At 45.1% G+C, this 12,237-nt stretch overlaps 1 protein-coding gene across 2 annotated transcripts in view; it reads left to right on the forward strand.

Moving 5' to 3' along the window:
- The window catches only part of EVI5L (ecotropic viral integration site 5 like), a 1,383,225-nt gene that overhangs the window by 542,127 nt on the left and 828,861 nt on the right, over positions 1–12,237 (forward strand). For both annotated transcript variants that reach the window (XM_085654281.1, XM_085654282.1), the window contains exon 7: positions 10,687–10,812. In XM_085654281.1, the coding sequence (XP_085510407.1) occupies positions 10,687–10,812 (126 nt within the window). The remainder of the gene's footprint in view (positions 1–10,686; positions 10,813–12,237) is intronic.

Consider the following 12,237-nt stretch of genomic DNA (forward strand, 5'->3'; position numbering starts at 1 on the left):
TTTTTTTGCCCAGTAGAAGACCTTGAGGGGAAAGTGGATAATTCCCTTCTGTAGGCTTATCTGCCCTGGCTACTACCTTGATGTACTGAGAATTTTCTCCTCAGACACTCGTAAAGTAATAGTCTTTGGTTTGGCCAAATTTTGGCAAGCTCTATGGATCAAACGCTCAAAATGTATTGTATAAAAACTTTTCATTGCATGTTTATTATCTGTATATATGGAAGAATTGTATCCTTTTTTATGGCTTTTATGTTTTTATGCATCATAACTTGCCCCTTTTTCTACGTACTTTTTTTAGATCTTTGTAATCGAAAATAAAGTTATGATGATGATGAGGGAGAGCTCAAATGCATCAAGTAGAGTCTGAAAGGGTTCAAGTGCATCATTCCCTCATCACGCACAGTATTATATATCTTAAGTCAGCCTATTGAGGGTAGCACAGCTCATGTCATCTTCTCTGTGGTGTTGAGTTCTCCCTATTGTTAAGTCTGCAGTTGGTGGGCTGGTTCCGGTGGCGCAGTACGCCTTGTAATATGAAGGGCAATCGTCACTGAGAGGTAAAGGTACACCAAATCCCCACCGTGCAAGAGTAGGAGCCTGATAAGTGACCTAAGGAAGCGTCTAGCTCTTATCTCTGGCAGTATGCAAGATCTAGCACCATTGCTTGTCCCCTGGGCACCAAGTATGTGGTATATACACTAGTAGAGAATCAGGCTTCCGTAATGTGCAGGCGAAGTGCAGGGCGTATCTACAACACCAAGTGGGCCCTGACACTTACCTGCAATGCGGTGCTTGGCACTGCAAGAAAGCAGTATGTTCAATGGCTCGGCATCTGGCTCCTTGTTCAGTACGTCCGGCTTGGGGGGAGGGGGGACGGAGAGAGAGTTCCCATTTCCATATTCCAGCGTTCAGACGTAGACTTCTCAGGTCTTCCTCCACCAGGCCACTCGCCTTAGGGCAGTTCAGTCCTCAGGTCGCTCGATTCACCGCCCAAGCCTACCATCCTTAATGGAGGCAATCCACGTATCTGACCCTGGGCGGGGCTGCCATCCAGTGCCCCTGTTATGACAGATGTCAAAAGGTGAATAAAAGGTATTAATTCTTAAGATAACATCATATGGCCCACACATAGGCGGAATCTGGACGTGCGGTACCAAGCACGATAAGGTTCAGCAAATGGCTCTAACATTCTAACACGTCGTATAAATATGTCAATAGACATTCCAAACAATTGCATCACAATATGGGGACCATCCAATAAAGTAAGGCTTATGCAAAACAAAGAACTAATGATGTACTAAAATAAACAAGCTTAGAAAATGTAATTCTATCTATGTACATATAACAGCCCCACACTCACAGGGAGCCGCTAAGTTATGCCCCTGTGTTAGGTCCCCAGCAACCTCGCCTTAATTACAGAAGGTCCTGCGTCGTACCCCAGGCGGGATGGCCACCGGTGAGCTACAACAGCATACAGCCGGGACGCCGGTCCCCAGTCTCAGCGTCGCAAATGCAGTGCAGCTAGCGGGGGTATCGGACTCCGTTTGCCACCATCTTGCGCAGAGTCGGCTTCTTACTAAGTCCGCTCACTGCAAACTAGCCCACCCCAAGTCCCACCCCGCCCCTGCAGCAGGTGGGTCCAATACAATGAGGCAGCACCCCCCCCGATTAAAAAGAAAGTCCTGGTGCCTGGGAGAAATCGACGTTAGGTGCGCCTTTCCAGGGGTGGAGATAAGACTGGCTTTAGCATTGGGAAAAGGAGGAGTTTGGATTGGTAGGTGAGAGGGTTTAAAAAATTTTATTTGTAAGGGAGGAGATGGAAGTGAGAATTAATCCAAAATAAAATGGGGTGAAGGGGTAGGGAGAGGGCAGTTGGGGGGGCGGGGGGGGGGGTGAAGAGTGCAACACATCTCCTGGTGACTGTAATTGGCAAATTGTATACTGCCATCACTGTTTATTCTCCTAAATACCTACATTCTTTTCAATAGCATTATCCTTATCCAGTATTGGGGTATCTTTCATAGATTCACATGCCTGAATCCTCCTCGCCGTCGAGGTGGGAGCCTCACAGTACAAATAAAAAATATATACAATACTAGTAAAATATCATACAATAGGCTATAATGGATCAACAGGTCACTACACTAGCCTATCCTTGTCCTTTTGTAAAAAGAACCAAATTTGGAACCCAGCCAATCAGGCTCCAGCACCCTATAGAACACTCCACAGAGAGGCGAGTCCTCAGATTTTCTACTGCACGTCGTGTGACAGGCAGTCTCCCTGAGCTCTGCTCAGTTTTTTCTCAAAGTTTGCTGAATACTGTGAGTACAGGATGTCTGAATCTTCAAAGAAAGGATTATTCTTGCCTTGTGGTTCCTGTGGAAAAAAGAGACTACATTTTGAGGATCCCCACAAGGAATGTATATACTGTTTGTATCCTTCTCATAAGGTCAAGGACTGCAGGATTTGTAGAACCTTTTCTTCAAAGACCCTAAAGGATAGAGAGGGTAGGTTATTGATCTGGCGGGACAAATTAAAGGTGAGATCTACAGTGGTTTCTGAAGAGGAGAATGTTGAGAGCCTTCCAGCGTCTAAGAAGAGAGATAGATCTGAAGATCCACCTGAAACAGCTGGCAAATCATGTAAAAAATCTCATCATGAGACTGGCCACTCTTCCTCTAAAAAAGAGAAGCTATCATTCTCTTGTGAGGGAAAAAATGTGGCTACATCGAAAATGGATGAATGGGAGGATTACGTATGCCGACACCATCATCGCCAGTTCCTCAGGCAGTTGATTCCCCTCCGGAAGACATTGAAGGTTTTCATGCAGTCATGGAGAGAGCAGCGACACAATTTCACCCAACTATGCCTGTTAACCAGTCCGATTGCTTCCTCTATGATTTTAAGGATCAGAGCAGGAAATCGGTCCGCGCCAATCCCATAATCAACCATATCTGGGAAGAGGGCGTCACGATTATGAGGAACCATCTATCTGTACCAGCAATTCTTCCCAGGATTGATAAGAAATTTAAGGCTCTGGATGATGCCCCTCCTTGCCTGTCCGGTCATCCTAGGCCTGACTTGGTCATCTCTCAGGCCGCTCAACGCAGGTCGAGAAATCCATCGGCACCGATCTCTGCGCCTCCTGACAAGGATGGTAGGAAGCTCGACAATATAGGGAAGAGGTTTACCACCATGACAGGTGCTTGTGTTCGTGCTGCTAACTCATTGGCAATCCTTGGGAGGTATGACCACCAAATGTGGTCAGATATTGCCCCATACCTTGAGTTTTTACCAGAGGATAAGAAACAGGAAGCAAGAAAAATTCTCCTGGAGGGGGAAAGAGCAGCATCGGAAACGATCGACATTTCCATGGATATAGCCTCCCTAGGATTCCGACAACTGGCTGGAGTGGTGGTACTACGTCGCCAGGGTTGGCTTAAATCGATCACTTTCCGCCTGGAGATTCAAAACAAAATTCTCAACATGCCTTTTGATGGGGATGCGCTCTTTGGCAAGCACATCGATGATGCCTTGCAAGACATTAAAAAAGACACCGACACTGCCAAAGCCCTTGGTGCGCTTCAATACAGGAGGACACCTTTTCGAGGCGGCCATGGCAGAGGGTCTTTCTCCTTTCGTGGAGGTTACCAAAAGTACCAACCTCAGTATAATCGGGGCAGATATGGGTTTCAACAACAACAGTCTTACAGAGCTCCCCCTACTGCCGCTTACAGACAACAGAACAGGAGGAAACATACCCAACAAGGCAGAGATAATGGTAGGAAACAGTGACGTTTCCCCAACACCTGCTACAGTTCGGCCACACTTCATCATCAAGACGCCGAACATTTCTCGTCCGTTCAACCAATGGGAAAAGCTGACCTCGGACAAGTGGGTCTTGGAAATAATCAAATTCGGACACACCTTAGAATTTGTAAAGCTCCCTCCTCCCCATCCACCTTTAAAAACGCATCCACCACATCTAGCTCTTCTCAGGAAAGAGGTAAGGAGTATGCTACTAAAAGAAGCTATAGAAAAAGTGTCTCGCTCCCAAGTGGGAAGAGGTTTTTACTCCCTTTTCTTTTTAATCAAGAAAAAGTCGGGAGAATTGAGGCCAATCCTGGATCTGAGGAAGCTGAACAAATATCTGCAAAAGAAATCCTTTCGCATGGTTACTCTTCAAGAGATTCTACAGCTCCTAGACCATGCAGACTTCATGACAACACTAGATCTGCAGGATGCATACTTCCACTACCCGATCCATCCCAAACATCGAAAGTTCCTCCGTTTTACTGTGGCAGGTGCGCATTTTCAGTTCAAGGTTCTCCCTTTTGGCCTGCGTTCAGCTCCAAGAGTTTTCACAAAATGCCTTGCTCCGGTTGCGACTCATCTCAAGCTGCAGGGGCTGCAGCTTTTCCCATATCTGGATGATTGGCTAATAAAAGCTCCTTCCTTTCGGCAGGCTTCAGAAGCAACGCACACCTGCATTCGCATGGTTCAATCTGTGGGGCGGTCTCTGAACTCCCAAAAATCAGTTCTTCATCCGTCTCCAAGGATTCAGTTTCTGGGGGCAGTTTTGGACACTATCCAGGACAAAGCATACTTGTCTGCAGAAAGACAATCGCATCTGGTCTCCCTAGCGTCAGATCTACCAAAAAAGAAGGTTTGCTTCTATGAGGGAGATAAAATCCTTTCTCGGAATGTTGTCCTGTGCAATCCTTTTGGTTCCTCACTCACGTCTCAGAATGAGACCTATCCAAGAAGAACTGGACAGTCAATGGCTTCAAATAACAGGGTCGTTCAACGACCTGGTGAGAATAACCCCGGCCATGCGAGTGGCTCTGCTATGTGGCAGCGCTCCAGCAATGTCTCGACCGGGCTTACCTTTCTTTCTCCCCCATCAGAATTCATTTGGACTACGGACGCATCTCTCGAAGGATGGGGTGCGCAACTCCAAGATCTCTGCATAAGAGGGAAATGGTCAAAGGCATTGTCAAGAATGCACATCCACTTCCTGGAACTTCGAGCTATTTTTCTGGCTCTACAGTCTTTTCTCCCAAGACTAGAGGGGTCATCAGTTCTCATAAGAACCGACAACACCACTTGCATGCATTACCTAAACAAGCAAGGGGGTACTCGTTCTCACATCCTATCTCAGGAAGCGCAGACCATATGGAAATGGCTCCTTTTTCATCACATTACTATAAAGGTGGAGCATCTGCCAGGAGTAGACAACACTCTGGCGAACACTTTGAGCAGAACATCAAATTCTTGCCACGAATGGGAACTTGAACAGTCAGTGGTGGATCACATTTTTCAGATGTGGGGCAGACCCAGCTTGGATCTCTTTGCCTCCAAAACAAATCGCAAATGCCCATTTTATGCCAGTTGGGATCCAGAGCAGGGCTCCTGGGGAAATGCCTTCATGATGAGATAGACGGTGATTTTCGCTTATGCTTTCCCTCCCTTTCCATTGATCCCGAGGCTTCTGAGAACTGGGACCGTGCCGAACGATTCTCATTGCCCCACGGTGGCCGCGTCAGCACTGGTTCACAGAGCTTCTCCTACACTCAGAATGCAGTCCATTTCGTCTCTCAGTGTCTCCAGCTCTACTGACACTGAGCAAGGGCCAGATTCTGCACCCACAACTAGCCTCTCTGCAGCATCATGCTTGGCTTCTGAGCTCACTGAATTCAAGAACCTAGACTTACCGCAAGGCTGTAGGGATATACTTGAAGAGCTCCTTCTACTCTAAAGACCTATTCTCTGAAATGGAAACGTTTCTGTTCTTGGTGCCGTGATAAAAATACACACCCCCTGGACTGTTCTCCGGAGAAGGTTCTCCCCTATCTTCTCTCATTAGCTAAGTCTGGACTCATGTTCGCATCTGTTAAGCTGCATCTGGCTGTGATCTCAACTTACAGACGTTCTACTGGCGGCCAATCTCTCTGCTCCAACCGTTTGGTCAAGCAATTTCTAAAGGGTCTTTTCAGGGCTTTTCTGCCCATCAGAGCTCCTCCCCCTGAATGGAGGCTTAATCTGCTTTTATCTCAGCTCATGAAGCATCCATTCGAACCTGTTCACAAACATGAACTTAAATATCTCGCCTGGAAAACTGCTCTTTTATTGGCGCTTACCTCTGTTAGGAGAGTCAGCGAAATTCAAGCATTTACTATCAAATAACCATACCTAAGGTTCACCAATGATTATGTTCTCTTAAGAACGAATCCTACATTCATTCCAAAGGTACCATCTTCTTTCCATCTTAATGAGCCCATTATTTTACGTACTTTCTTTCGCAGTCCATCTACCCCGGCTGAGAAGGCTCTACACACTTTGGACATTAAAAGGTGCCTTAAATTCTACTTATCACAAACTGTATCCATTTGAAAGTCGGATCAATTGTTTGTATCTTATGGTGGTCAAAAACCAGGTACAGCTGTGACGAAGTCTACGATTGCAAGATGGATTGCATCGGCGATTCAATTTTGCCACTTTAAAGCTGGAAGTCCTTTGTCTGTGCAGCCTAAAGCTCATTCCACAAGGGCTGTGTCATCATCGGCAGCGCTTTTTGCCGGAGTGCTGTTGGGGAAGATTTGCCGTGCAGCAACCTGGAAGAATGTGCACACATTTACACGGCATTAGTGTCTAGATCTGGCTACAGAAGCTGAGTCAGCAGTTGGTCAGGCAGTGTTACGCAACCTTTTCAAATAAGGTAAGCCTCTTTCCAGAGGTGACTATATTGTTTCATTTTTTTTTTTAATGCTGTCTCTTTTAATTGTTAAGGTTTCTAATGCCTCTATCATATGATGTGGCATATTTTATAAGCATGTTTACAATTATATTGCACAAGGTGTCTAATGTGGTCTATATAGTACCCACCATCCGCTAAGGGACTAAGATTTTTACGGCTAGCTATTCTGATTCAGGCATGTGAATCTATGAAAGATACCCCAATACTGGATAAGAAAACGAGTTACTTATCTGTAACTTCAGTTATCCAGTATTGGTATCTTTCATAGATTCACATGCAACCCACCCTCCTCCCTGGAGAGGCTTCCCTTATTACTATGTTATACTTACTGTCACTTGCGCTACGAAAATCTGAGGGACTTGCCTCTCTGTGGAGTGTTCTAGAGGGTGCTGGTGCTAGATCCTGATTGGCTGGGTTTTAAATGTGGTTCTTTTTACAAAAGGACAAGGATAGGCTAGTGTAGTGACCTTTTGGTTCATTATAGCCTATTGTATGATATTTTACTAATATTGTATATTTATTTTATTTGTACCGTGAGACTCCCACCTCGACGGCGGGGATGATTCAGGCATGTGAATCTATGAAAGATACCAATACTGGATAACTGAAGTTACAGGTAAGTAACTTGTTTATTTCTCTTGGGAGCCATCTCATTGTTTAGGAAAAGCAGGGGTTGTGAGTTAGGAAATCTCTCTTAATGCATTTTTTGAATTTTTTGCATTTTAATGAAGCATGTGCCTCTTTTTAAAGGAACTATCTGTTCCATCTTAATTCTACTATCCATTTATTGACATGTGATTTGTATCTAATAAAAGACGCAGGGGATTTGGACTGGCTCAGCATCTGGCTACCTGTTCCATTTGGTCTATGGGAACCTGGGCCACGAAAAGATTGTGTGAATTGTTGTCCGTGGTGGCTGGATGTGTAAAGACGCGGTTGAAAGTGCATTCTGTGGCTATGAAAGGGATGGAAGGCAGACTTGAGTTGGTGGCTTATGAACCGTGATTGAGCCAGTGGCAGACCCTTGTCCCTTCCCCAACCAGAGCTGACTGTAGTGACAGATGTGTCACTTCTGAGCTGGGGTGACCATCTAGGAGAGGCAGAGATCAGAGGACTCTGGTCACTGGAAGAAACCGGGCTCCATATCAGTCTTCTGGAGCTTCGGGCGAACTGCTTGAGATTGAAAGCCTCTCCTCCTTCAATCAGGGGAAGGCTTGTACATGTGTTCACGGGCAACACCACCACCATGTGGTATTGCAACAAACAGGGCACTCCTGCCCAGAGTTCTCAAAAAGATCAGGAACAACCAGACCCAAGTCATTCTTGTGGCTCCGGATTGGGCGCGAAGAGTCTAGTATCCCAACCTGTTGAGCATAAGCATGTGTCCTTTAATCAGGCTGCCTCTTCGGGAGGATCTTCTGTCACATCAGCAGGGTAGGGTTCTGCACCAAAATCTGAAAACGCTTTGCCTTCATGCGTCGAGATTAAGCGGCAACAGTTGACAGCTTTCCACCTTCCGCTTGAAGTCTGCTATGTTAACTTATCTAGATTTACAGGCACTGTCAGCACATCCTCTGTACCTCAACATCTACCCCATGGGTACTCGCAAACATTTTCCCAGGGACCAATAAGCTTGGTCTGGGATGTGACCAAGGGCCATATTAATGCCAATGGGGTGGCAGGCCGGCGGGGGTAGTTGGGGGTAAGGAGGGGGAGGCGAATCATATAATTCTAGTAGCTGATTTGCACAATGTGAAACCATAAAACAAGGAACGAATCCCAGCTTCCCCACTTTATCAAATTGTGTGGTACTGGCAAATGTTTTTCACTTTCCCTCCCTTTTCTTCATTATCACAAATAAGAGGACCTCAAAATAAATGACTTAAGGATGTGCACTGTACAAAACCTTCTTCTGTGTTTGATTTAATAAAATATAATGTTAATGTACAATAGGAAACCAAGTCACAGAAAGAGTGCACCTAACTGACTTATCTCACGAGTTCACCATTGGCATTATTGTTAGGGTGGAGGGAAGAATTATTGCTTCTGAATTCATTTTTGAAAACTATCCCTTTTAAAATAATACTTCTCAAGGCACTGATGTAGTCTGATGTACTAAGGTGAAAAGGTTCTGCATGTTAATTAAATACACGTTTTGAATTCTGAAGAGACATTATCATATTTTTACATGTTTGCTGCAAGCTGTCTTTAAAAATGAACATGTTCCTAAAATTGAGCCGTGCAGCACTCCTTAGTTACTTCCTTTTTTTTTTTTTTAACTCAAATTAACTTTTGGATAAATGCTTGCCTGTTTATTTAGCACATTTTTCTTGTTAGTCCTGAGACTATTAAACAGCAGCTCAGAGCTGCTGTTGATCAGGTGCCTCATGTAAAGGTCAGGAGGGCCGCATGCTGGACTGTACTTTGATTAACAGTGATCTACCCAAACAAGCTGGTCCTTCGCACTAGAGCATCCTTTTTACCCAAGGTGGTAACTCTATAATGTAGACCAGTCTATCACTGCCTACCTTTTAGGCTTCACTTCACCCCTTTCAAGAAGAGGAGAGACTCCATTGACTAGATCAAAAAAAAGCATTGCCGTTGTACCTTGACCGCACAAAAGATTTCCGTGTTGAAAATCACCTTTTTGTGGGGTACATTGGAGCAAAGAAAGGAAAGGCAGTGCAGAAACGGACCATCTCGCGATGTATAGTGCTCTGCATCAAAATTTGTGACTCATTTGCCAAACAGCAACCTCCTGAAGATTTGCAAACTCATTCTACCAGATCCAAGGCTGCAACAATTGTATAAGCTCGTGGAGTTCCTGTCCTGAATATCTGTCAGGCAGTAATGTAGGCTTTCTTGCACAAGTTTACAGAGCACTACTGTCTGGACAGTCAGGTCTGGCGTGATGGTCACTTTGCCTGCAGGACTTCTTAATCTAATCCAGATCACAGCCCCACCTCTGGTGAGGTATTGCTTGGATATCTATTCTGAAGTAAGGAATATGTGGCAAAAAGTCTCAATCAGATGAACAAGTTACGTGCCTTCGGTAGCTTCTTGTCTGGTAGAGACTCTATCTAGCCACAGATTCCTTAACCACTCACACATCCTCCCTGCTCTGTGAACAGATTTTAGAGTTAAGGAGTTGTTCCCCCTTTAAGGGCCCCAGCTTGACACACCAGTGTTCCTTGTACTTTGTGCTCTGGTCTTCTGGCTTGGAAAATCACAAAAAGAAACTGATGTAAGCACGCTAGAGTGGCGCCTATATAGGCACCATGCACATTACTTCCTTCAAATGATGCCACACTGAGCAAAACAACGCCACCTACCAGCACACACGGGTACTGCTCTACAAAAATGTCTGAATTCAGTCCGACGCCTAGGGAATATTCTGAGGAAGGGAATCTACGGCTAGATAGATTCTTTACCAGATAAGGTAAGGTAAGTAACTTGTTTGATCAGTCTTCTCTGAGATTCAGGATCCAAGGAGTTACTTGAAAAGTCAGAATTCAGTTTATCCTGCACAGGAGCCTCATAGATTCTTCAAACTGATCTTAAGCGTATTTCTAGCTTGCAGACATGCTGTCATTTTGGAATTTAAAGAATTATTTTTCGGGCTCTGTGCCAAATTACTTTATTGTCCTAGATATTCGAGTATACAGTTATGGCCCGACAGGATACTCCAACACATAGTCTGGATAAGGAGATTCCTATCTCACTTGTTTCTTTCTTTACTTTACAGATGCAGGAAATCCATTGCAAAACACATGTTTTTCTGTAAAAGGGTTTTTTGTGCTATGTCCCAAGTTAAGCATAATTTTCATGCTCACAGTGTGAGAGACACACAATCCATGTGAGATTCCTTTCTGATTCAAATTGCAAATGTCTTTCCTGTCTTACGAAAAAATATTTCATTTTCACTTCAGATGCCAGAAGAAGAAGCCTTCTGTGTGTTTGTGCGGTTGATGCAGGAGTATCGCTTGCGAGAGCTCTTCAAACCCAGCATGGCTGAGCTTGGCCTCTGCATATACCAATTTGAGTACCTGCTGCAGGTTAGTGTGTTGAGGGGTAGTACTAGACCCTCTTTAGGGCCACAACATGAATTTGTTTATGTTTGCTTTTTATTTAAGTGGATTGATTGTTGGAAATGCAGACATTTTGTATTTTTATTATACTTGGCATGTTGATATGGTATTAGGTAAGACCGGATTGCTGGGTTATGACCTAGTTTTGGAATGTGCTTCTGCTTGTGGGTAGTTTTCTATTTAGTTGTGCACCTTAATCTATAATTTCTCTCTCAAAGGTGGTTATTGAATTAGTTTGTTCATTTGAGAGAACTTGTAATCTCTGATCTATGCAAAATGTCAAATCCTACCACATGTATGGTGTTTCATCTCAAGTGGCACATCATGGAAACCATGGAAAACAGAGGTTGTCATTCAGCGGATTTCCACTGATAATCATAAACACTGGTGTGTCTTGATTATACACTGGATGATCGAGCACTTTCCTACAAAATGCATCAATAACATATCTTTTCATTTTGAAGAACCTATTTTTAAAAACAAGATACAGTTTTTGGTCTCGCCTAGCGACGTAGCGCATGCGCGTAGCTCGCCTTGACGAGATCTATTGTTGCCGCTTTCTGTGCCGAAGGGGGACACGACATGTGCGTGCCCAGACAGGCAAAGTGTACGCTCACGGCATGTCTTCTCTGGCGATCGCATGCCTCAAAGGCAGAACCGTGCCAGCAGGCTCCACCCAGCGGCTGCTCCGGGAAAGCAGGGCTCCCTGTGTTACAAGTCGATGCTTTTGTTACCTGTACCATATAATTACTGGTTAATTGCTGCTTGCCGTGGAAGGACTGTTGGGACAGGCGCCAACTGGCAGCAGCAGAGCCACATGAGATAACTCCAAAGAAATCCCCACCGCTTAAAGGGCTTACACCGAATGTCAACACCGGGAAACAGCCACCGGCTTATGAATATCATGAGCGGCTTAGTGAGCTCCATTGTACTTGATACGAAGAGCGGCAGGACGGTGTCCGTCTCCCAGCATCGAGCAATGCTAGCGATATAACCCCCTCCTCTTCAAGTGTCAGTAACTTGCCCAGCGCTGCGCTTTGGCATTCTGGTACTTGTAGTTCAGGAGGAGGTGGGGTGGGCTGGGTCCCGTGGGCGGGAAGGATGCAGACAGGAGCCTTGCAGCAGCACTGAAGCCCGTGCGGCGCGGCTTGGATAGGGAGTCGAGCCCCCTACGGTTGTGGAGCTTCGTCCAAACTCCTCCCAGACAGGACGGCAATGTCTGCTCAAACTCTGTCTCATTAAATTTGCCCCATTAGATGATGGATAAGTTTGCGTCCGCTTCAAAGTATTGTTTTTTGCCGTCTTTCTTAAAAGCCAATTTAAATGAACAAAACATTTCAACATGCAGATGGAACCTGCCTCTTTCTGAGCCGCTCTGCCCCTCTTTCCACC

The sequence above is a fragment of the Triturus cristatus genome, chromosome 4_1, assembly GCF_964204655.1.
Source record: "Triturus cristatus chromosome 4_1, aTriCri1.1, whole genome shotgun sequence".
Lineage (NCBI taxonomy): Eukaryota > Metazoa > Chordata > Amphibia > Caudata > Salamandridae > Triturus > Triturus cristatus.